The 25,016-nt window shown below is 49.8% G+C and overlaps 2 protein-coding genes across 8 annotated transcripts; both read right to left on the reverse strand.

The window, feature by feature from the left end:
* Positions 1–1,577: 1,577 nt before the first annotated feature.
* On the reverse strand, positions 1,578–20,107 carry SLC23A1 (solute carrier family 23 member 1). Of its 7 annotated transcripts, none has more exons than XM_071218350.1 (17): positions 19,939–20,107; positions 18,843–18,903; positions 18,423–18,473; positions 18,086–18,214; positions 17,608–17,765; positions 16,920–17,008; positions 16,677–16,744; positions 16,321–16,502; positions 16,076–16,196; positions 15,690–15,846; positions 15,241–15,388; positions 14,601–14,706; positions 14,310–14,439; positions 14,061–14,204; positions 13,462–13,557; positions 6,605–6,721; positions 1,578–3,131 (listed from the first exon to the last, which is right to left on the reverse strand). In XM_071218350.1, exons 1-16 carry the CDS (start codon positions 20,037–20,039, stop codon positions 6,624–6,626), a joined length of 1,839 nt encoding a protein of 612 aa, XP_071074451.1. In that variant the 5' UTR covers positions 20,040–20,107; the 3' UTR covers positions 1,578–3,131; positions 6,605–6,623. The 7 variants fall into 7 exon arrangements, 6 of the variants coding, with proteins under 6 accessions (XP_071074451.1, XP_058135503.1, XP_058135516.1 ...); XM_058279520.2 differs by having other exon boundaries at positions 6,605–6,871; XM_058279525.1 differs by lacking the exon at positions 1,578–3,131 and adding an exon at positions 3,909–4,760 and having other exon boundaries at positions 6,605–6,871.
* A 2,576-nt stretch (positions 20,108–22,683) lies between these two features.
* MZB1 (marginal zone B and B1 cell specific protein) lies at positions 22,684–24,811 on the reverse strand. The gene is made up of 4 exons (XM_004477820.3): positions 24,544–24,811; positions 23,629–23,753; positions 23,166–23,276; positions 22,684–23,049 (listed from the first exon to the last, which is right to left on the reverse strand). The coding sequence occupies exons 1-4, from the start codon at positions 24,721–24,723 to the stop codon at positions 22,893–22,895; spliced, it is 573 nt and encodes a 190-aa protein (XP_004477877.1). The 5' UTR covers positions 24,724–24,811; the 3' UTR covers positions 22,684–22,892.
* Positions 24,812–25,016: the final 205 nt, after the last annotated feature.

Genomic DNA, 25,016 nt, shown 5'->3' on the forward strand with positions numbered 1-25,016 from the left:
GACATGGAGGAATTTGATGGACCCAGAGAAAAGGCAAAAAGAAAACGGGCTATGAAGGAGAGCTCAAGAGCTATACCTTGGGACTGAGAAACCAAGAGGTTATTAAAAGTTTGTTAATTTTCACTTACAATCTCTGGACTTTAGGGACAAGTTTAAAGTAGAATTTTCTTTTCATAAAGTCTCTCAATCATTGACTAAATCTTTCACACCATGCTTGTTTTGTGAAGCAGAGGTATTTAATATAAATTGGATGGTTTGAAGATTCCATTTAAGCATTTGATTATCTTATTTTGCTGTTAACAGAAAACTTTAGATGAATCTAGGCTGTTCTCAGCTATTTTTTTTTAAACATTAAAATCATTTGAAAAAATTATTTGAAGCTTTTCATCTGCTCAACTTCTGTGCACTTAATATTTCATGTGCATCATCTAACCATGATGCCTAGTAATAGTAGATGCTGACTGAGAACTGAAAGAATGACTGACAGATTAACTGTATTATTATTCTCATAAGGTTAAAAACTACAAGTAACGCCAACCATGAAAGATCCAAGTCGCAGCAGTACTAGCCCAAGCATCATCAATGAAGATGTGATTATTAATGGTCATTCTCATGAAGATGACAATCCATTTGCAGAGTACATGTGGATGGAAAATGAAGAAGAATTCAACAGACAAGTTAGTTTTGTGTGCAAACATGTTCTTCACATAGCTTGTTTTAGCCTTCAAATAATGACTCTATTTTTTCCTGAAGTGTGTTTTTTTAATCCGGCCCCTTATATATGATATGTGTAGATTTATATGTCACCACTTATATTTTTATTTGGGTCCTGGATAGTCTAGATACCAGATTACTGCTAGGCTTAACTGCTTATTGAAATAACTTGGGTAACTTGTTTCTGGGTCCCACCCCTAGCAATTCTGACTCAGGAGGACTAGGGTGGAGCCTGGGAATCATGTGTTTTCAAGCTCCCAGATGGTTCCAGTGACCAGTCCGGTTTGGGAACCACTGTCTCAGACCAATTAGATTGCAGTGTTGCATGAAAAGTCAAGAGAATTCAGGAATTGGGACAGGTGGCACCTGTACTGTGATACAGAATTGTGCTGTTTTTCCTGAGCGTCTCAATCTGATCAGCCTGAAATATCTGGCACCAGTATTCTCTTTAGAGAACTCAAATACATGGATAAACATTGTCTCTTATTAACATATTTCTGGCACTTGTTCCCATCTTCTTTCTAGTTACTCCCCTGATTTTGGCTTTGGTAGTGATGGAAGAGTTAAATCTCTCCATATACCATAAGGAATGTTTAAGAATAAAAATTTGTTTGGTCTTATTTCAGTGAGAATCACCTGGTTTGTTTGTTTATAATTACCCATGCCTTGATCCTACCACCTTAGAGATTCTTTCTCAGTCATTTTTGAGTGGGATTGGAGTATTTATATAGTTTTAAAGTATATAATTCTGATGTGCATTCCTCACCGAGAGCTATTCCTTTATTTGCTATTTCTCCCTTGCCAACCTCAGTGGAAAAAATAATATTCTGCTAATACAAGTAAAGATATCAGAATTCTAAACAGATCTTCTCAGGGCTTTATGTGGAGAAGTTTTTGCTTTGGCACAGAAGGAAAGAAGGAAGTACAATATTGTGTTTTTAAATGGACTGACTTCAAGCTATTTTAAGCCATTCATAGTGGTGGTTAAGTATGCTATAAATTATCTTTTATTTATTATAAATCCAGATAGAAGAGGAGTTATGGGAAGAAGAATTTATTGAACGCTGTTTCCAAGAAATGCTGGAAGAGGAAGAAGAACATGAGTGGTTTATTCCAGCTCGAGATCTCCCACAAACTATGGACCAAATCCAGGACCAGTTTAACGACCTTGTTATCAGTGATGGCTCTTCTCTGGAAGATCTTGTGGTAAAAGTTATTTTTCATCTTTTAAAAACCTAGCTCATCTTTCTCATAAGTGGAAAAACCAGCCACCATCTGTTTAAGAAGAGTTCTGTGTATCTTCCCCTTCAGAAATTGTGCTGCAATTTACAATGAAAACAGGCCTCCACCAGTCTCACTTATGACATGGAGTGACTTCTGGCAACATTCTGGAGCTAGTCTTAGACCAAGGAGACTTCTTGCCACTACTTTAGATAATCTTTCAGATAAAATTTCACACATTTCATCAGATGTTTAGGGCAGGATTAAAAAGCAGTGATTTCCTACCCTGGCTGTACCTCATAATTACCTGTGAAGCATTAGGGGAAAAAAACCAACTCAGTTCCTAGGCTCTGCCCCTTAATCTCCTAGGCATATTAGTTTTTAAAAAGCATTCCCAGAGGATATAATATACAACCATCCTGACCCAAACAGGAATTTGGAAACCATTCTTCTAAAGAACTGTATAGAAAACACTGAACTTTACATTGTGGTGTAGCCTTTGTTGCAGTAAATGGCACTAACCCAGTTGAGCAGCTGTATGATCAGAATAGTCTGTTGGAAAACCCATTATAAGTCAGTAGTATAGAAAATTGTTTGTTCCACTCAAGTCTATTTGATTATTTTAATTTACTCTGCTTCTGTAGCTGCCAACAGGTTGCACATTGAAAACACTGCTTTTAAAATTTGAACCTCACACTTAAAATTTTACCTTCCTCTGTGGAGAAGAATAATTATCTTGTCCAAGGAAATAGTTGTATATGAATTATGAGATTCATTGCTCTAAGATGCTGTTTAATATTATGCTTTGGTCTTGAAGTAAGTGACAATAAGGGGTCAGGTTTTATCTTAGAGCCTGCCAGCATGTGTACGTTTCAGGCCCTGGAGTCTATCCTGGTTTCTTTTCTTTATCAACTTGCAGCCCAAAATGTGATAGAGTAGAATTTCCAGCCATTCTTCCCTATACTCTTGCACATCGACTTAGAAAAATAAAGTTAAGAGCTATAGAAGTCTCTGTGGCTCTTAACAGCTTTTGGCCGACCCCTTCCCTCTCCCCCACCTCCTTTGACTGATAGAAAAGCTGAGTCCCAGAGTGGAGACTTATCCAAGGTTATATAGGAAGTTAGGGACAGAGCTGGGATTTGACTTAAGTCTTCTGACTCCCCGTGAAGTTTTCTTTTTCATTTATTGACTGCTTCCTGTGGAAATTAGGAAACAGCAATTGTAGAAAAATAACTCTATATTTTCACTGAGGATCATAAAGTAAAATTAATCTATAAACAGTTCCCCCAATTACTTTAATCATAATGGCAACATTTATTTAACATGTTTGTATGGTGTGAAAGTGTTTAAAGAAAGTCACATATCATAATTTAATAGAATTCCTTGTTGAGTACTATTCCTTTAGTTTATGCAAAGTTTTTAGTGGGTTTCTGATTACACTTGAGCAAACTTATTTCAGTTCCTACTTTCTCTTTAGAAAGGTTGATATAATTTGATATAATGTTATGCATAGCTCACATCTGGTTTCTCCTTTTCCTTTCATAAACTTTGGGTTAAGTTGAACTAACAGTATGAGTTCTTGCTTTTGTCTTGTATTTTTTGGAAGATGTTTTGACTGTGGATCTGGGTTGAATGCTTCTGGGTATCTGGAGCTATCTGTTATTGAACTTGCTTTTTTATGTATTTATTTTCCAGGTCAAGAGCAATCTGAATCCAAATGCAAAGGAGTTTGTTCCTGGGGTGAAGTACTAAAATATTTGAGTAGACGGGGCCCTCTTTTGGTGGATGTAGCACAATTTCCACACTGTGAAGGCAGTATTAGAAGACTTAATTGTAAAAGCTCTCTCTTGTCACTGTGTTACACTTATGCATTGCCAAAGTTTTGTTAGTCTTGCATGCTTAATAAAAGTGCTGAGACTGTTATTAAGTAAAAAGCTCTCAAACATTTACTGAAAATAGAATTGTCCCTGTGGCTTAATTTCAAGACAGTGAGGAAAGAAGCACCAGTCAAGTTATAACAAAGCACCAAATAAAATGACCTCTAAATCATACTAAATCTTCCTTGAAGCTAAACTGGTTCCTTAGGGTTAACTAACTCTTGTTAATGTCTAAACTTTTTTCTTAATGAGTAAATTTAAGTTCTGATTGTTAAGTATATTTCTCAGTTCAGATGTCAATTGACTTTTGTCACCATCAAAAAGAATCTCCTTTCTCTGAAGAAGGCTGTTAGTTAATTTGAAGTAATTTGCTACAGACCAAGTATGCCTTTGGTTATTGAGGTTCCAAGGTAGTAATATGACAGATGAGAACTATTCCTTTTATGTTATGTTATCACATTAGAAAGGTTGAACTCTGCTCCTAATGTTATATCTGAGTAAATGTGTAATTTGAAATTGCATCTTTTTCTAAGAAGACCACTGTATCATAGCTATATGCCTGTGTGAAATTTAACATTTGAAGAATCCATAATCCAAATGAACAAAGAAATTGTAACACTATGATTTGAGTGGTGCTTTTCCTTGCTTTGTTAACCATCACGACAATAGTCTGCAGCACAACTTTTCTTTTAACAAAGCTAGAACAGTTTTGGCTTCTTAAACTTCATATTTGGGTAGGTTAAGCTGCCATACGTGTTCAGTGTGAATAGTGTTTAAGTTGAAAATATTGTAAAAAAATTATATTTTTTCAAAAATATTTAAAAAAATAAATAATAGTAGAACTGAGCTGGTGGTTGTGTTTATTGGATGCCTGAATGCAGACCCTTCATTGATGATAACCCACTTTAGTGTGGACTCAGTATGTCAGGACAACCCTGCTGGCAGGATCTGCAGAGAACAGGCTTTATTAGATTGCATAGTAACAAGTATGCTGCTATATAAGTATCTGATTGAAATACAGTAGTAAAATAAATCCGATTGTTCCCTTCTGAACCCTCTTGATGTCCTCAGGCTGCAATGTTGGGGCGATCATAGATAGCCATATTGAGAAACTTTTTGATTACCTAACATAATGATAACTTCCATTGTGGTTTCTGATTTTCACAAGTCATAGCAGGTCTAATAGGGCGAGTGTACAATTTCGATTCACCTTGACACCCCACCCCCACCATAAGCTTATTTATATGTTTGTAGCTAAGCTTTATTTGGGCTAAATTATCAACCAGCTAGCAATTTCCTGGTTCTACACACAATTCTGCCTCCTGGACCTACTCAGCTCTTGATAATGTCCTCTGTACTTTCCATGAGCTTGTTGATCTCAAGAATTTTGATTTTTGTACCTGGTATTAGCCTAAAATAAGTCATTTCCATAATTTTGGCAATGATGGGTCAGGATGGCCAGGGTTTCTTTGGCTTTTCCCATCAATAAGAAGAGCCCCATGAGAGGAGTCTCACTCAGAAAGATAAAGAAGGGCATGTAGTCAGTTCTGGCTCACATTCTTCCTGGGGATTCTCTCGTGTGAACACTTATGTCCCAGTAGGATAAACTGCCAAGTTAACCAAACTAATGTTTGGGATGGGTTTTTAAAGAAACTGAATCAGAGACAATCATGCTTTGATTCTTGTTCTTTTTGGAGTCATGATACAGCCATTCCTCCTCTGCTCTCTGTTATCTAACAGCTCAGTACCATCAGTGGCACAGCAGGTTGCCAAATACATAAGGCTTATAGAACCTTTCTCTGAGCTGAGGGACAAATGGGTTTATTTCCATGTACTGCCAAATTGTCATAGTGCAGTAAGATTGGAGATTATAAACTGGAATTAGAGAGACATAACCTAATGGTTAAGACTTTTCTGGATGCGACTACTTTGATCGTGGGCAAGTCCCTTGACTTTCTTTGCCTTAGTTTCCACATCTTTAAAATGGATATAATAACAACAGTATCTGTCTCAGGATTGTGTGAGGAGTTCATAGATTTTAAGCATTTACGATAGTACCTGGCACATAGAAAGTTCTATTTAAGTGATTGCTATTATTATCAATATGAAAGAGTCCTGTCATTTTGTTGGAACTTTTCCTGTCTCTCTGAGCATATGTACATTGAAACTACTTTGATGTTTAATTGGATAGCCAGGTTTCTGCATAATGGAAATGGAAGGTTTCAGAGAAGCACCAGTTGATCAGTATGAAACCCTTCGGACATGTGATCACTCTATCAGGACTAGTACTGGCATAGTTTTAGGGTAACTGAAGTCGTCCTGTTTCAGACGGTTTTAATTTTATGATCACTGTTGGAACAAGGCAGTTTATATGAGAGGATTTTTTCCCTATTCTTGTTGTATGTATTTCCTTGTCATAAAATGATACTTGTTTACCATATTAGAGTGAAAGGATGAAACTGCCTAGCTGGAACTATTGGCTAATAGAGTCCACTTGGTCCAGATTCTGCTCAGGTTCCCAGAGGGATTAGTATATTTCAGCATACTTGAAACATAATTGGGAAGTTCTGTTCTATCTCACTGTAAAATGGCTGAGGAGTTCCACTCAAAATTCATAAACTGAGTTTTTACTCAGTCTGTTTTCCTTTGAGGATACTCAAATAGGTCATACACTCACACACACACAAAAAATAGAACCTAAGTAGTTTGATTTTTCTTTGACTAAAGCACAAGTATGTTTTGATTATTCAAACCTCCCACAAAAGCCAAAGACTAATTAATACATATCCTACCTTTCCTGGAAGTAATTTTTCAGATCTTGGTGCACACAGACACAGTTTCTATATTTTCTGGAGTGTCTCCTGGAACTGCAAGCTGGTCTTTTGACCTTGAAGAAAATCCTTTGAAGACTGGACAAATCGGAATGTATTTCAAAAAGGCAATCCTTTTTACTATGCCCATCCCAATGGGGAAGTCGTAGCTTTTGAGGGTGGAGGACGTCTCACTGTTGGCATGAGCACCAGCTTTCCACTGTATCAGACCTCGTTCTTCTGGGCTCCCTGTAAGAGGACAGTGGCATCCCTTACCAGCACCAGCATCCCTCTCCTCTATCCCTTTCAGAACCTAGTTCTGAAGCAGACTTTCTGAATCAAGTATCTTTCCCAAATACCTTACAGTCCTAAAAAGTTGAATCCATGATTTCTGATTGCCAAACTTGGCCCGAGCACCAGAAAACCCTATAGGATACTGGTTATAATTAGTATTTATTGAGAACTTACAGCATATCAGGCGCTGTGCTAAGTGCTTTAATTTCATTTTCTCATTTTCTCAAATGAGAGGTATATAGGCACTGTTTTACAAAATGTTATGATGAAGAGACTGTCAGAAAGGGTAACCCAAAGGATAAAAAGATGGACAAAAACAGGATAGCCGAACGATAAAATGGTTGAAGTAAGTAATGCCTTTATAGTTATAACACTGAATGTTAATGGGTTAAACTCCCCAATGAAAAGATATAGGCTGACAGAATGGGTAAGAAAACATGAACTGTCCTTATGCTATCCGAAGGACACTCACCTTAGACCCAAGCATGAGAAAAACGGAAAGTGAAAGGTTGCATGAAAAATATTTCAGGCAAATAGTAACCAGAAGAGAGCTGGGGTAGCTATACTGGTGTCAGACAAAACAGACTTTAAATGCAGGAAAATAGTGAGATACAGAATTTATATTATATATTAATAAAAGGGAGTAACAGTCAAAAATATCTATGCATCTGGCCAGGGTGCCCCAAAATACGAGGCGAACTCTGGCAAAACTGAAAGGAGAGAGAGACGTCTCTACAATAATAGTTGGAGACTTAGAAAACACACCATTCGCATCAATAGAATGAGACAGAAGATAACAAGGAAACAGAGAACTTGAATAATATGATAAGCTGGACCTGACAGACATATACAGAACAATCAGCAGGTTATACATTCTTCTCAAATGCTCATGGATCTTTCTCGGGTAGACCATGTGTTGAGCCACAACACAGCTCTCAATTAATTTAAGAAGAATGAAATTATACAAAGCACCTTCTCTGAACATAATGGAATAAAGCTGGAAATGAATAGTAGGAAAGGGGGATATTAACAAATACATGAAGGCTAAACAACACACTCCTAAACAATCAGTGGGTCAAAGAAGAAATTGCAAGAGAAATAAGATATCTCAAGACGAATGAAAACAAGAACACAGCTTATCAAAACAATGTGGGGAGCAGAGGTGGCTTAAGCAGTCGAGCACCTGCTTCCCACATGGGAGGTCCTAGGTTCGATTTCCAGTGCCTCCTAAAAAAAATAGCAAATGAAAAAACCAGCTCAGGGGAGCTGACATGGCTTAGTGGTTGAGCACCAGCTGTCCACATACGAGGTCCTGGGTTCAATCCCTGGCCCTGGTATCTCAAAACAAAATAAAAATATGGGATATAGCAAAGGGAGTGATGGGAAGGAAATTTATAACCCTAAATGCCTATATTAAGAAAGAAGAAAGCTGAAATCAAAGACCTAACTGAATAACTGGAGAAACTAGAAAAAAAAAGGGGAGAGGAAAAAATAAATCTTTTTTTAAAAAAGTGCCCACTGTCACCACTGTTATTCAACATAGTGCTAGAAGTTCTAGTTAGAGCAATTAGGCAAGAAAAAGAAATAAAGCGTATCCAAATTGGAAAGGAAGAAGTGAAACTTTCCCTATTTGCAGATGACATGATCCTATGTACAGAAAATCTGGAAATATCTACAACAAAGCTGTTAGAGCTAACAGATGAGCTCAGCAAGTGACAGGATACAAGATCAACATGCAAAAATCAGTAGCATTTTTATATACTAGTAATGAGCAAGCTGAGGAGGAAATCAAGAAAATTCCATCTACAATAGCAACAAAAAGATTCAAATATCTAGAAATTAGTTTCACCAGGAATGTAAAGGATCTGTATTCAGGAAACTACCAAACACTGATAAAAGAAATCAAAGATCTAAACGGAAGGACGTTCTATGCTCATGAATTGAAAGAATAAACACTGTGAAAATGTCAATTTTACCCAAATTGATTTATAGATTCAACATAATACAAGTCAAAATTCCAACAGTATACTTTACAGAAATAGAAAAGTCAACTACCAAATTTATTTGGAAGGGAAAAGGGTCCCAAATAGTCAAAACATCCTAAAAAAGTAAAGTGAAGTTGAAGGGCTCACAATTCCTGACCTTGAAATGTATTATAAAGCTACAATGTCAAAGAACATGTTATTGGCATAAAGATAGACACACTGATGAATGGAACAGACCCTCACCTCTACAGTCAATTGATTTTTGATAAGGCTATTAAGTCTGCTTTTCTGGGACAGCAGTCTTCAACAAATGGTGCTGGGAGAACTGGATATCCATAACCAAAAGAATGAAAGAGGACCCCATCTCACTCTCTATACAAGAACCAACTCAAAATGGGTCAAAGGCCTAAACATAAAAGCCAGGAACAAAAATCACCTAGAAGATAATGTACGGAAACATCTACAAGACCTTGTAGTAACTGGGGGTCCCTTAAACCTTATAATGTGACCTTCTCAAAATTAAAGACTTCTGGGAAGTGGATGTGGCTCAAGTGATGAGCTCCCGCCTACTACGCAGGTGGGTGAGGCAAGCTGACACAAGATGATGCAACAAGAGACACAAGAGGGGACGCAGATGTGGCTCAAGTGTTTGGGCATCTGCCTACCATATGGGAGGGCCTGGCTTCGATCTCTGGGGCCTCCAGGTGTCCATCAACCAGTGAATGGATAAACAAACTTCAGTGTATACACAAGATGGAATATTATTTATCTGTAAGAAGAAGGCATGAAGCATATGACAACCTGGATGAAACTAGAGGACATTATGTTGGTTGAAGCAAGCCAGGGACAAAAGGACAAATATTTTATGACTTTGCTATTATGAACTAAATATGAGCAAACTCATGGAGTTAATAGCTAGACTATAAGTCACCAGTGAATAGAATGTGGTTAGAGAATGGAAAGCTGGGCTTTAATCTGTAGAGAATTGATAAAAAGTTGTTTGTAAATGTTTGGAAATGAATAGAAATGGTGAAAACACATCATAGGATTTGTAATTAGTGGCATTAACATATGGATATGATAGTGGTTTGTTTATTTTGTTTTGGAGTAATGAAAATGCTCTAATATTGAATGAAGTGATGAATGCATAACTCTGTGATTATACCAAATGCCATTGCTTATACACTTTAGATAAATATTATGGTTTATGAACAAAAATATAAAAGGGTGGGTTGGGGGAAAAATACACCAAATGTAAGATATGAACTATAGCTAGTAGTAATACTTTGATGATGCTCTTTCATAATTTATTAAAATGTTTTGCAACAAATGAAAGAAATATCATTATTGTGGGAGCAGTGACCCATGGATGTTCTGGGGTTAGGGAGAGAGAAAAACAGGTGTAATAGGGGGGCATTTTCGAGACCTGGGAATCATCCCGAATGACATTACAACGACAGATACAGGCCATTATATATCTGGCCATAACCTACAGAATCGAATGGGAGAGAATGTAAACGACAATGTAAACTATAATTCATGCTTAGTGGCAATGCTCCAAAATGTGTTTATCCATTACAATGAATGTACCACACTGATGAAAGATGTAGGAGATGTAGAAAGATGTAGGGAAAATGTAGGAGGGAAAATGTAGGAGGTGTGGGGAGCTTGGCATGTGGGAATCCTCTATATATTCTCTATAACATTTTAGTAATTGAAGTATCTTTTAGAAATAAATTTAAAAAACAATGCAAGGTATTTTTGGTGGGGTGATGTATGGGATGCCCTGTATGATGTTATGCATGTTTATTTTGTAAGTTTACAACTTTTACTATAGACTTATTGTTTATGTGTGTTCATATATGAATGATATACTTCAATAAATTGTTTTTAAAATGGAAAAAAAAAAAAAGAAGCTAAGTATAGAATTACCATATGACCTGGCAATCCCACTCCTAGAAACATATCCAAAAGAATTGAAAACAGGGACTTGAACAGATATTTGCACACCCATGTTCATTAAAAAAAGAAAAAAAAATGTTATGATGAAGAAACAGGCAGAAAGATTAAGTAATTTGGCAGTCAAGATCTGTGAGTATGTGTTGTGTGCTAGGCCCCAGGAGTGGCGGGTGGGGATAAATAGTGCCCATCTATGCTCTGTGGGCAAGGAGGTACAGTTTGAAATACTATATTCAGTATTAATACTCAATATTATGCTTTCGTATTTGGAAAACAAACTCTCTTGTTTTTATAATACAAACTCCAGAAAGTCAAGCTATGTAAAATCTTTTTGGTGGTAGGGATACACAAAAGGGATTTTTCATAACTAGGGGCATTCTCCCCTACTAGGTGGGGGAGAGGAGTGTGAGACCTCTGAGGCTTTCACAAGAAGGCTGGGGTTGGCAAAGGCTTTGAAACACTGCAAATGTAGCGAAAGAAGTGAGAGATTTCCACGTGCCCTGTGAATGAATGTAGGCACATTCCACAAAGCCGGGGCCCAGGCTGAGAACCCATGAGAGATGCAGACCAAACTGTGTCCCCGAATCTCAGAGAGGGCTCTGGGCTAGGGTGAGGGGTTACGTCTGAGCAGGGCCTGGTTGCATAAAGAACACAAGTGGGGAAGGAGCTGTTGGTGTGGCACAGGACCAGTGTCTCATTGCCCCCTTCCCCATTGCCAGTGCACCCAACAGTGGGCCCACAACAGTTGGCCCAGAGCTCCCTCCCTCTGGCAGACAAGTCTGCATACCCTCCACATCCCTTCCTGTTGTGCCCTTCCTGCATCTCCAAGTCCCCTCCAATCTCCTAGGCCCCACTCAATTGCCCTCATCCAAGAAATCCTCCAGATGACTCCAGCCCAGCTCAATGACCTTATTGCTCACTTAACCCAGCTTTACTTCCTGTCTTGGGCTAAGAAGTAAAGCTTTGTTTGCACATCCCCCTGTTTCTAACCCAGGGTCAAGTTGGTAAGCTCCACTAGCATTTGCTGAACCAAATTGACAGTTTCTCTAAGGTTGGGCTGTGGATAGGTAAAGAATGACAAGCAAATGGAAAATGTCCCATTAATAAGTTAAGGGCTACAGAAGAGTGTGATTCCATCCATGGTTAAAATCTGGGTGGGTTCTGAGCAAGTCAGACCTGGGTTTGAATGCAGGTGTGTGACCTTAAGCAGTGACTTAACCACTCTGAGCTTCAGTTTCTTCATCAGTGCACATTGAAGGACTGTTGATTATGTGGCATAAAGCATATTATGATCCTCGGCGGGGATAGTTGCTAAATGCTCAGTTGGATTGAAGGATGAGGATGCCAGGAATTCAGCCTGGCAGTTCTGAAGCTGACATTAACAATATCTGGGTAGTTTAATAACAGCCACCCAAATCACAAAGAAAACTCTTGGTCTCCAGTCCCCAGTCCAGTTTCCTCTAAATGGAAAGGGTTTGGTACTGTGGTCAGATACCCACCCATTCAAGGGACAACTGCTACCAGGAACTCTGCCATCATCTAGTGCTGCCTAAAATCCCCCAGGGAGCCCTGGCCTTCCCTGTCTACCCTCCCTTCCACTGGCTGTGTCGATAGGCTTTGACTCCTATACTCTGTGAAATAGACACTTGGATCTTCAGAAAGAGGGAGGCACGTGGAGCCTGGGACTATCTTGAGGCTGGTAAATGGCTGGGAACAGAGAGCCATCATCCTGCTACTCCCATCCCTCTCTCACCTCCCTATACTGATGCAGGCTTTAACCCTTGTCTCCATGGAACCATCCGCAATTCTCCAGCCCAGGTCCCCTGAAGCCCTCTAGCAGAAGCAGCATGGTGCCTTGGCTGGGACACAGACCATGGACTACCATCAGGTGGACTTCGTTAAAATCCCAGATTGGCAACATCATAGCTTTGTGGCCTTAGGTGAATCACTTAACCTTTAATTCTGTTTCCTCATCTATAAAACAGTGTTAATAGCCTCTACCTCACAGGATGGTTTTTGAGCATGAAATGAGACACTAAACACGATGCCTGGCCCAAAACAGTCGTCCAGTAAATATTATATGTTGGTTATTAGAACACCTTATAACATTTTTCTTATACTTTTACTGGACACATATATATGGGTCAGGAGAGTTCTTGGGGATCCCAGGAGGTATCCCACAATCCTTGCAAAAAGTCCATGGTACCAAAGGGAAGCATTAGAGGCTCTTCTAGTAGTTAGTGTGTCAACTGCTGGCATTTTTGGAATGGATTTTGCCAGCAAACTGATACTGCATTTGTGTCCATCCTATTTATAAGAAAGCCAAAGGCACCCCTCTGCCTGGTAGCCACCAAGAAATGAGTGACAGTGACCCACTGGGTCCAGGAATTACTCTTCTAGCCCATCTTCTTTACGGCCTGCAAGGTATGCCTGTGCTGTAGTCTCTTGCTTCAATTAGAGTGGGCTCCACCAGCCCATCTGTTCCTCTTCTCCCTGCAGGGCCTGCGTCAGGCCTGGCTATAGCTCCTGCTCAGGGGCCTCCTGCTGGAGCGCATACAAGTCCTGCCTAGCTCTGCATCCCCTGCCAGGGCTGACTCATACCTGGCACTGTGTTGTCCAGTATGAAAGCAAGGCACCCACCCACGAACATCTCAGTGGTCAGCAACACAGTCAGGATCTGGTCCACTTCAGGGATGCCTGTGGAATAAGCCAAGTACCAATGGGCATCATGGCCCATCTGGTGAGTGTAGCTCAGGGGCTTTCTCCCTTGTGCAACCTACTGTCTCCCTTGAGCAGACACAGATGGAAACGTAAAACCCCCGCCTTTGGAGCCTGTTCCTCTGTCTCCCATCCGTGGGTTCAAATCCCAGTTCTGCCAATTGCTAGTTGTTGACTTAGAACAAATCAACTTCTCTGAGCCTTGCTTTCCTCATCTATAAAACAGATAACAATAGGGTGTGTCTGGTGTAGCCGTTGTGAAAATTAAGTGAGCACATGTAAAACTCAATACCTGGCCACAGAAATTGTCTTAGTAAAGGATAGCTGCTAATTATCCTCTCAGTGGCTGATTGACATTCAGAGTTAGGCAGGATTTGTGGCTCTGGCTGTGTGGAGCCTTTGAGGAAGAGGGCTGTGCTCAGGATCACCCCCCTTCCCCCAAACACACACACATGCCCGCAGGCAGGGAGGGGAAGGGCCACCTGTGTCGATGACGCCGGGGTTGGACTCCAGGTAATTGGGCAGCGTGAGCCCAAAGAACATGGAAAAACCGAGCACGAACAGGTTGCGGGAGGAATTCATGTCCACGAACTGCAGGTTGGACAGCCCCACGGCCGTAATCATGCCTGAGGGCGCAGGAGAACCGCTGGAGCGCCGCGCACGCGCGCCTCGCGGCTCGGCGACCGGGCGGCCTTCCCTCCCTCGCGCCCGGGCGCGGACCCTTCACTCACCGAAGAGGGTGCAGAACATGCCCCCCAGGATGGGGTCGGGGAGCGAGGCGAAGAGGGCCGTGAACTTGCCGATGGTGCCCAGGACCAGCATGATGCCCGCCCCGTACTGCACCACGCGCCGGCTGCCCACCTGCAGGGGGAGCCCCGGGAGCCCGGGCGCAGGGTCAGGTCGGGGGGCGGGGCGCGCCCTGAGCCGAAGACTAGGGGATACTAAACCCGGGCGAGGCGCGGCGCGCGTGTGGGCTGCGGGCGAGCTTGCTTCTGCTCAGGCTCGTCCCGGAGGAGCCGCACCTTGGTAATCCCCAGGACACCGATGTTGGGGCTGGACGAGGTGGATCCGTTGCCCGTGCCCAGCAGTCCCGCGATAATGCAGCAGATACCTTCAGTGAAGATGCCCCTGGAAGAAGAGGGTGAGTGGGAGCTTGGGCCAGCCTCTGCCCAGGCCCGGGTCCTCCCATCGTGCTAGCTGCCCTCGCTCTCCGGAGCCATGCGGGCTTCTCCTCCTTCTCTGTCCCTCGTACTCCCCTCTCCAGGCCGGGGGTAGATCTGGGAGTCAGGAGCTCAGGTCTGAGTGCTAGTCCCAGGGCACCTGCACTTACCCCCTTGGGTAAATCTGGGCTTCAATTTCCTCATCTGTAAACTGGGGGTAATCACAGTACCTGCCTCACAGGTAAGAGACCAGATAAAAGAATGCACAGGGAAGGTTGTCAAGGACTGTGGTTTCTCTCGGACTCCGTTATAGCTTCAGCTGCCCCCAACAATCACTGAGGGGGCAATGAGAGCATTCCCATTTCATTCGCAAGTAAAATGAGACCAGGAGCATGGGAGTGGCTGACCTGAAACTACACCTCGGTGACTCAACCCCTTCCCTAAGTTCACTTCCTGGGTGGCCTCAGAGGAGGTCAGATCCTGGGGAGGGCAGGTGGCATACCTGTTGATGGCATGTACTGGGGGGGGTGGCGCACCAGCCAGGCGGGCGCAAGCATAGTAATCTCCGATGGACTCGATAATGCCCGCCAGTGTGGCACTAAACATGCCCAGAACAGCAGCTGCAGTCACTGTGGGCAGGCCCCACTGACCTGGGGTGGGGGGAGGCAGGAGGACAGACACAGTGAGGAGACAGTAGTGGGTCGGAGAATGGGTGGGGCAGGACCGTGGAGGGGTGCCGGGGGAATGGAATCGCAGGCTGGGAGGGGAGCTGCCCGTTGTGGGAGCTTGTCTGGGGTCACTCAGTGAGGAAGCTGAAGCGCAGCTGTGAAGAAAACGCCCCTCTGGCACACAGGATGCTAGTTTGTCATCAGCTATCTTGGGGTCACCGGGGGCCTTGTAAATGGTCTCAGTGGTGGCAGAGGGATCTCGGGCCCAGGTAGGGTCGCTTACAGGGATAGGGGATGCGGATCCAGGGTGCAATAACCATGATATCCCCGCGGGCGTCCGTTCGTGCCTGGAAGCCGTAGGCTGCCGGGTCCGCGGGCAGCACATCCGTCAGGGTCAGGATGTAGCAGAGCAGCCACACGACCATGATGGCCAGCACGATCTGAAGCGGGGCCGGGGGGCGGTGCTGCGGGCACTGGCTAAGCAGCCCCACTGCATTCAGCCCAGCGCCAGCCCAGCACCTGCTCCAGCCCGGGCCGGGCCCTCCTCCCCGCCTGCTCTGGGTCCCGTGCCATCCCTGCCCTTGCGCCCGCCTCAGCCCTGGGTAGAGCTCCAGCCCCTGCTCTAGCCCCGTCCCGCTTCCCAGCCCCAGCCGCCCGTCGGCTCCTCACGGGAAACATCTTGAAGATCTGGATGCGGAAGAGAGTGAGGCCCTTGCCCCAGCGGTAGACAGGCAGCAGGAAGGTGAGGTTGCGGAGGTACTGGGAGAAGAGGACGATCAGGAGAATGGAGCTGGGGACAGAGGCACAAGAAGGAGGTGACTGGTAGGCTGGGGCCAGGAGGTCGGACAAGAGGGTAGGACAAAGTGTGGGGGTGTGCTGGGGCCGGGTGGGGATGAGGGCTGGCACCTCCTCACCAAGTGGAGATGCCCCAGTGGGAGCCAGCTCGGTCGCCAGCGGCTTGGAAGACAGAGAGACCAATGAGGGATACAGTGGGGGTGACTGTGAGAGGCCCAATGTAGCTGAGCAGGGCACCAGGCAGCCCCATCAGCCCAATCACCACCTCTACCATGCTGGACACCATGATCGCACCCTGGACCTAGAAAGGGCAAAGGTCACCTATCAGTGGCCATACAGAGGTCCATGACCTGGTCACTGGCTGGAAAAAAGCTACTAACCCACCCCCCCACAGCCCCCAACTCATCAGTGACTCTCACTCCCATCCAGTCCCCTCCTCAGGTCCAGGCCTGTCCTACCGCCTGTGCAAACCCACCTCTCGTATCCGCGGGTGCCAGATATGAGAGGTGTTCAGGGGCAGACTCCAGTTCCCGTAGATCTCCTCTGAAGGCAGAAACAGAAACACACCCAAGCATGGTGGGAGGAGGGAGAGACAGACAGGGACAGGCTGGCAGGGACACTGCACGAGTGTGCCCTGGAATCTGATCAGGACTGTCCCTCAGGCCTCCAGGCCCATGGCTCCCTTCTCATCCAGTGCGGACCCCAGGAGTGCACCCACCTTCCGGGGGGCATTTCCATCTTTCCAGGGCCAGAATGGCTTTGGCTGGGACCAGAAACGCGAAGGCACTGGCCTGGAACAGCGGCAGCCTGTGGGGAGAGGCACGGAGCCAGGTGGGGAGGCAGGTGGGTTTACAGAGACAAGGGGGAGAGGGAGAGGGGCGCAGAGAGAGAGGGACTCAGGCCACAGAGGACGGGACAGGCAGGGCAGAGGCCCCAGGCAGGACTGCCCCTAACATTTTTAGGGCCCTAGGAAGAGAGTAAACGGAGGCCCCTTCCCTTCTCAGCACGGCCCCTGCACCGCGAAGGGCCCCAAGCTAGTTTTGACATCCAAGCTCCATTCACAGCCTCACCGCACCCCACCACCCAAACAACCATCCTGTGACCACCCAGGTCTAGGGCTGTGCACCAGGTGCGGTAGCACCCAGGACAATCGGCCGTCCAGGGGGCCCTTGGAAGCCTGGAAGCGGGTTCAGGGCCATTTGGGCAGGGAAGTCCATGGTCCTGGGTACCTGGTGTGGGGTTCGGTCCCCTTTGAGGGGCTGGTCCCCTCAAAGCCCCAGGTTCCTGATCCAGTAGGCAGCACTCCTTCAGGCGCTCTAAACCACAGGGCCCGCGTGCACCCGCGGCTGCGCGCACCCCTCCTCCCCTCGTGCGCGTGCCCGCGCGGGCCGGGCGCGGCGGCTCACCGGATGCCCAGCGTGGTCTGGATGAGGGTGGTGATGCCCACGCACGTGAAGATGGTGCCGATGAGCTGGCTGACCATATGCTGGTCCCGGCCCACGCACAGCGCCTCGGCCAGGAGGAAGGGCACGGCGATGGTGCCGCTGAAGCACGTCAGGTAGTGCTGCGGGGAGCGCGGGGCGGCGCGTGGGCCTCGGGGTGCAGGAGCCCCTGCGGCGGCCTCAGCCAGGCGGCCCCTGCTCTGGGCGCCCTGCTCACTCCCGCTCACTCTCTGGCGTTACTAATCTCCCTGTGGCCGCAGTGGTCCCTCCTCCCGGGCACCGATCCTGCCTGGCAAGTGACACAGGCTCCTCCGAGCCTCTTTCTTCCCCACCCCTGCTGGGTGACAACCACTGCGGTGACCTTAGATTTCTCTTCCTGCTGCCCAAGATAGCCCTGTTGGCCCGGGGAGGGGGGCGGGGCCTGCTGACCCGGGAAGCCCACCTGGAACCCCAGCAGGATGCACAAGTACCAAGGTGGCACGTCCTCGATCTTGTACAACATGTCGAGCTTGGGCTCTGTGGCCAGGGACATCGGGGGATCCGTGGCGGCCGCTGGGCCCAGGGACTCAGGCTGCAGGCAGTAGGAAGAAGTGGCTCAGTGGGGGGGGGGGTTGTGGTGACAAAGGACAGGCAAAGTCCATTCCACCCAGAACCAGCTGGGTAGGCAGCCCAAGTGGCCAGCAGCTCTTCAGAGTGGGGTCCCACCTGGGGCCCCATCCTCCCCCACAGCCCATCCACTGTTGTCGCCCTCACCCGGGCTGGCCACACCTGGCTCCCACCTCATGCTGCTTCGCACAGGAACGAGTCCACGGTGCTGGGTCCTGGGCATTCTAGCCAGGAAAATGTAAGCCAGGTGCCTGCGCTGACCCGGAGAAGGGCCAAGGGGCTCAAGAGCGGGGCAGGCCCTCCCTGGGCTGGGCCCCACTCCAGTCCCACCTCTACCCCCTGGAGGCCCTTAGGGTGTCCCTGGGGGAGGAAGGACCCCAACTGGCCCCCAGCCTGGTGTCAGCTAATCGCAAAGCTGAGGATTCCTTCACCCTCCCATCCCCCAGTTCACACACTCAGCGCTGGGACGGCCGCCCTCCATCAAGTTCATCAGCTCCTTTGTCCCTGTCCCACCAGGGAGAAGGCCTAGCCCGGGCCTTCGGGCGCCCCCACCCAACCTGCCTCCACCCGGCTCCTGCCCATTCCCCCAGCACCTGTGTCCGGCCCTCGGGGTCCTCCTGTGCCCTCATCGCTGGGCTCGGGTGTGAGCAGCTCCTGAGGAGAGGAAGGGATGGCTGCACGAACACCGTGGAGGACTTTACTCCACATATCAGACATGGTTTGAAATCAATCTGTAACCAGATCCCCAGCGCCAGATTGCGAAAGGGGAGTCCAGGCGGAGGTAACACATTAACCCTGGCTGTGAGGTAAAGGCCACCCAAGCCTCTGCCACTTTTCCCCTCCTGAGCCCTTCCCTGCCGGCGCCCGCACCCGGGCACGGGGCCTGCTCTTGTTTTCCGAGTCTTGGAAGTCCACCAAGCCCAGGGTGACGAACGGGAGGAGACTGCAGCCCCTCCCCACTTGTTGACGGCAGGTTAACCTTTCTCATCACCATTGCAGCCGCTCTCTTTCCGGGGAGCGACCACCCACCTAGCAGCATATCTGCACTGCCACGTGTAACCCGGCGTCGGGTGGCACGGACCCCTTCACAGCTGAGGAAACAGACTTCCTGCGGGACAAGGCTCTAGAACAGCGTTTCCAAAAGGCAGGGCGGTCTGCGCCCCGGGCTGAGTCTCTGCCGTGCACCCCCTGGAGCCCGGGATTTAGGGGAAGGGCTAAGGCACCGCTCCCCACCCCACCCCCACCTTAGGGTGCCTGCGGCACACAGCGCAGGGGTCCCTGGGGGAGGAGCCGTGCAGGCTGGCCTGGGCTCCCGTGCCCTGAGTCAGGGCTAGGACTGCCTCAGCTTCAGCCAGGACCGCCGACGGAAGGCAGGGCCAGCTGAGAACGCAGAGCTCCTGGTTCAAAGCTGAAGACGCGTAGGACGGCGGCGGCCGAGCCTTGAAGCCAAGGCGCTGGGTTCTAACCAAGGGCTGGGTCCCGGGTCACTGCGGGGCCGAGAGCCCGCGGGGCTGATCCTGCTTCCAGCCCGCCACCCTCCCGACAGCCCAGCCCAGCCTGGCCACCTGAGGGCGACATGGGAGGGCCCAAGGGGCTGGAGGTGCCTGAGCTATTGGGGGCCAGGCCTGGGTCCCCGGCTCTGCTCCCCGCTGTGCTGCCCCAGCCCCAGCCCCCCTGGGGCCCACCTACTCCTGGGTTGCTGTGCCCACGGCCAGGCCCTGCCCCAGAGACCCATGAGCAGCACCGCTCTCCAGCTGGGCAGCAGCTTCATGCCGCAGCCCTGAGTCCATCTGTCTGTCCACCGTCTAGTCTCCAGCCCGTTCTGTCGTATGTCCTCCTCTCCCTGCTTGTCGCCCTCTACTAGGTTCTCAAAGTTGTCTGACCGGTTGGAAGCCTTGGAGCCACTCCTCAGCACTTCCCCACCTCCCTGGCCTCCTCAGAACTCCCCTGGGGATTGTGGAGACTGAGCCCCACCCCTACACACCCAGTGCCAGGACACTGCGTTCAACCCAGACAGCACCACAGCACGCTGGAGACAGACCACACCACAGCACACTGGAGACAGACTACACCACAGCACAATGGACCACACTGGAGACGAGACCACACCACAGCACACTGGAGACGAGACCACACCACAGCACACTGGAGATGAGACCACACCACAGTACGCTGGAGACAGACCACACCACGGCACACTGGAGACAGACCACACCACAGCACAATGGACCACACTGGAGACGAGACCACACCACAGCACACTGGAGACGAGACCACACCACAGCACACTGGAGATGAGACCACACCACAGTACGCTGGAGACAGACCACACCACAGCACACTGGAGACGGGACCACACCACAGCACACTGGAGATGAGACCACACCATGGCACACTGGAGACAGACCACACCACGGCGCGCTGGAGATGGACCACACCACGGCACGCTGGAGACGGACCACACCACGGCACACTAGAGACGGGACCACACCACGGCACACTGGAGACGGGACCACACCACAGCATGCTGGAGACAGACCACACCACGGCACGCTGGAGACAGACCACACCACGGCACGCTGGAGACAGACCACACCACGGCACGCTGGAGACGGGACCACACTGGAGACGAGACCACACCACGGCACACTAGAGACGGGACCACACCACGGCACACTGGAGACGGGACCACACCACGGCACGCTGGAGACAGACCACACCACGGCACGCTGGAGACAGACCACACCACGGCACGCTGGAGACGGGACCACACCATGGCACACTGGAGACGAGACCACACTGGAGACGAGACCACACCATGGCACACTGGAGACCAGACCACACCACAGCATACTGGAGACAGACCACACCACAGCACACTGGAGATGGGACCACACCACGGCACACTGGAGATGAGACCACACCACGGCACACTGGAGACAGACCACACCATGGCACGCTGGAGACAGGACGAGACCATACCATGACACACTGGAGACAGACCACACCACGGCACATTGGAGACGGGACCACACCATGGTACGCTGGAGACAGACCACACCACGGCACGCTGGAGACAGACCACACCACGGCACGCTGGAGACGGGACCACACCATGGCACACTGGAGACGAGACCACACTGGAGACGAGACCACACCATGGCACACTGGAGACCAGACCACACCACAGCATACTGGAGACAGACCACACCACAGCACACTGGAGATGGGACCACACCACGGCACACTGGAGATGAGACCACACCACGGCACACTGGAGACAGACCACACCATGGCACGCTGGAGACAGGACGAGACCATACCATGACACACTGGAGACAGACCACACCACGGCACATTGGAGACGGGACCACACCATGGTACGCTGGAGACGAGACCACACCATGGCACGCTGGAGACGAGACCACACTGGAGACAAGACCACACCACGGCACACCGGAGACCGGACCACACCACAGCACACTGGAGATGAGACCGGGGAGGTGCACGGAGCCTTGGAGCCACAGATGGCCACACGGACCCACAACACCCAGTCTCCCTTTACACAAACTCAGGGGCCCCAGGTGCAGGTCACAGGCTCCACACCAACCCCACCGACAGCTCAGCTCTGGAAAGTCCCCAGGCTGGTCCTGGAATCGCCGATGGCACGGGGGGTTGAAGAGAGGCAGGTGGCAGGGAGTGTGGGGTGGTCAGGTTGCCTGGGGCACCCCCACGCCTCCCAGCCTTGCCACTCCCCAGCCTGGGACTAGGCCACGCCTCTCCTGTGGTCTCAGCCTTGGTTCCTGCATCGGTCAAATGGGGATGAGAATGCGAGGGGCCAGTGGGGTCAGAGACACCCATAAATGAAACTGCAAGAGGCAACCCCACCTGACTCCAGGTTCTCAGACCCAGGAGGCAAGCAGGGCTCTGTTCTAGGGAGAGGGTCTCAGGCCAGAGGAGCTACTAGGGAGAGCAGGATTTGGAGTGGAGATACTGAATCCAGCTGGTTCAAGGAACCCTGCCCCACCCTGTCCCAGGCGGGCACCCAAGTTCCAGCCATGCCATCTGGGGTCAGAGGCAGAGTCTCGAAAGTGAGCAGCCCCTGGACGTGGGCCAAGCGAGAGAAGAGCATTCTGGGAGGGGCACGAGTAGCTTGGAGGTGGCATGGTAGGTGTGTCCACACGGTGGCCTGCATTGTTTTCCTTTTCTTTCTTGATAATTGAGGACCTGAGGTTTCACGGTGCATTTAACTGGTCCCATGTGCCTTTGATAGCTCGCTCGCATTTCCAACCATGACAGATAGTTCTTCCCTCCAGGAAGTTGTGGGGACATGTATTTGGCCCACTGTAGGAGGGACATCAGCAGAAGTACCCATGTCTGTCCTCCCAGCACCCACCGCCCCCCATGCTGAGCACCCTTTGCAGAGAGAAGGAGTCAAGACCACTGGGTTTTATTAGAATCCAGAGGGGAAAAGACTTGGTCCCCATCCAGGCCCCTAGGGCCCCAAAGCTGGAGGGAGGGAGAGCGGCAGAGCAGGGCATGGCCACGCTGCCCCCTGGGCCAACCTGCAGGAAGGAAAGGGGACAGCCCAGAGGAAGCTCCAGCTCTCTCCAGCTGGGCTGATGACACCGGGAGGGGTGGGATTAGAGCTCCTCTCTTGTGCCTGGAGTCTTCTCGGAGCAGGGCCCCCGGGGGTGCCCGCACAGCAACGCCTCCAGAGCCCCGTGGCCTTGCCGGTGGGCTTCATAGATCTGGTCTTCTCCAAACTCCCCCACATACTGCAAGCATGTCCCGTAGAGCCTAAGGGAGCCCGGCAGGAGCAGGGGCCTCAGACTCCACCCAGCCACAGGGGCCGGCGGTGGGGGGCGAACCAAGGCCCCGAGGGCCCCACTCCTTCCCTCTCTCCTTGTCCTCACCTGACGGGCCAGGGGCCCCCTGAGACCATCACGCTGATGCTGGGCTGTGGCCCCTGGCTGAGCCCTGGGCCTGTGAGGCGCTTCACCTGGTTCACTTCTTGGACCCCATATCTGGTAGCCGTGGGGAGCAGGGGGGTGCAGCGTTAGTGGAAGCCCAGCTGGAGAGCGGCCCGTCTCCACGAGGAGCTGAGTTGGCTACAACGCCTCACAGGCATTTGTAGAGCTCAGTGCCCAGCATCGCTCTGACAGAAAACTGAGACCTGATAAGGCGGAGCCCGGGATCCCGGGTCCCAGAGAGAGCCGGTGAGGCTGCTCTCCCACCTCTGGCACCCAGACATCACCCCAACCTGTCCCAACCACAGGCCAGAGTCCTCGGGGAGCGTGTGTGAGCTGTGTGACAGTGGCATCACCACCCACCAGCTCGTCCCTGGAGGAGAGAGGGAGGGGCTGAGAGGTGACTCACTCCTGCCAGCTCTGGTTGCAGCTCTGGTCCAGGACATCTGTATACGCTGACTCGCTCAACTCCTGCTGCCCCCCAGAGACTGGGGTGTGAAGCTTGGCCTCGGCCTCTGACAGATGTCGCCACATCTGGAACAAGGAGGGAGCAGGAGCCAGGGCTTCAGGACTGCACAGGACGGAGGGTGGGCGCCCAGGCGGCTCCCGGGAGCCGTTGGGGCAGGAAGCACCTGTGAGGCAAGTTGCGCAGTGGCCCCTCCCCGAAGCCTGCAAGTTGGGTCTGGGCCAGCTGAGGCCGGAACCCCTTCCCTGGGATGGGGGTGGGGATGGGAAACGCTGCGGGGGCAGGAGAGGCCCAGGGCACACCTGCCCTGAAACTTCTGCCCATTAGCACATGCTATTTTAAACAAGGGGAACGAGGGAAGAAACAACAGAGGCTGGTACTTACAGGCCATGTGCACAAACACGCAGAGACACGGAGACACAGACCTGCAGCACAGGTGCGTGTGTGCACGCAGACCACGGCCTCACACATGCATGCACGCGACACACATGCACACGAGTACACACGAGTGCACCCCTGGTCATGCACTGGGAGGAAGTTCAGACCTTAAGATGGCCCTGGAAAGGGAGAAGTCTGAGAAGACAAATAAATGATTTCCTGAGATCCCAAGACCCTTTGAGGTGCCCCAGAATGCCTGGCCTCTTGATCAGGCAGATGGGCAAACTGGGGGATGGCGGTTTTTGGATGAGGTGTGGGTGCCAATTTATCATGGAAGTCTGACCTGGGGCTTGCTGCCTGGGGGTGGGAGGTTAGGGTTCAAAGGCCAGGGGTGGGGTCTGAGACAGGAAACACGGAGGGGTCTGGCCTGAGGAGGGGTCTTGGCAGGGCAGTGGACTGTGGGCCGAGGGGCTGCCTTACCTGGTAGGCCACGGCCCTGCAGGCGTCACAGCGCAGGTGGGCGGGCATGTGAGCCGAGTACTTCTCCTCGTCATCCAGCTGTGGTGCCGTGGCGGTGAGCGGGACCCTGTCCCCAGGGCGCCCTGTGATGGCGCACGCCCCCAGCAGCAGCAGCAGCAGCAGCGGCAGTGGCAGTGGCATGGCCTCCGGAGCGGGCTTGGGGAGCGTGGACTCTGGCTGGGGTGCAGCTGTGCATGTGCGTGCGCGCGGTGGGGCTGCCCCGGACACCTGGCCCAGACCAATGGGGAAGCAACACCTCATGCTCCGTCCGGCGCCCTCCCCCCGGGCCCTGGAGACGCCACGTGTGCACCTTCTCTGGCAGGACCGCCTGGCTCCAGCCATCTCGGCCCCATTTCACAGAAGGGAACAATGAGGCAAGGCGGGGGCCGGGGTGGGGCGGGCCCTGGGCAGGGATGCTGGAGGCCGATACCTCC

This window comes from Dasypus novemcinctus, chromosome 2 (assembly GCF_030445035.2).
Source record: "Dasypus novemcinctus isolate mDasNov1 chromosome 2, mDasNov1.1.hap2, whole genome shotgun sequence".
Lineage (NCBI taxonomy): Eukaryota > Metazoa > Chordata > Mammalia > Cingulata > Dasypodidae > Dasypus > Dasypus novemcinctus.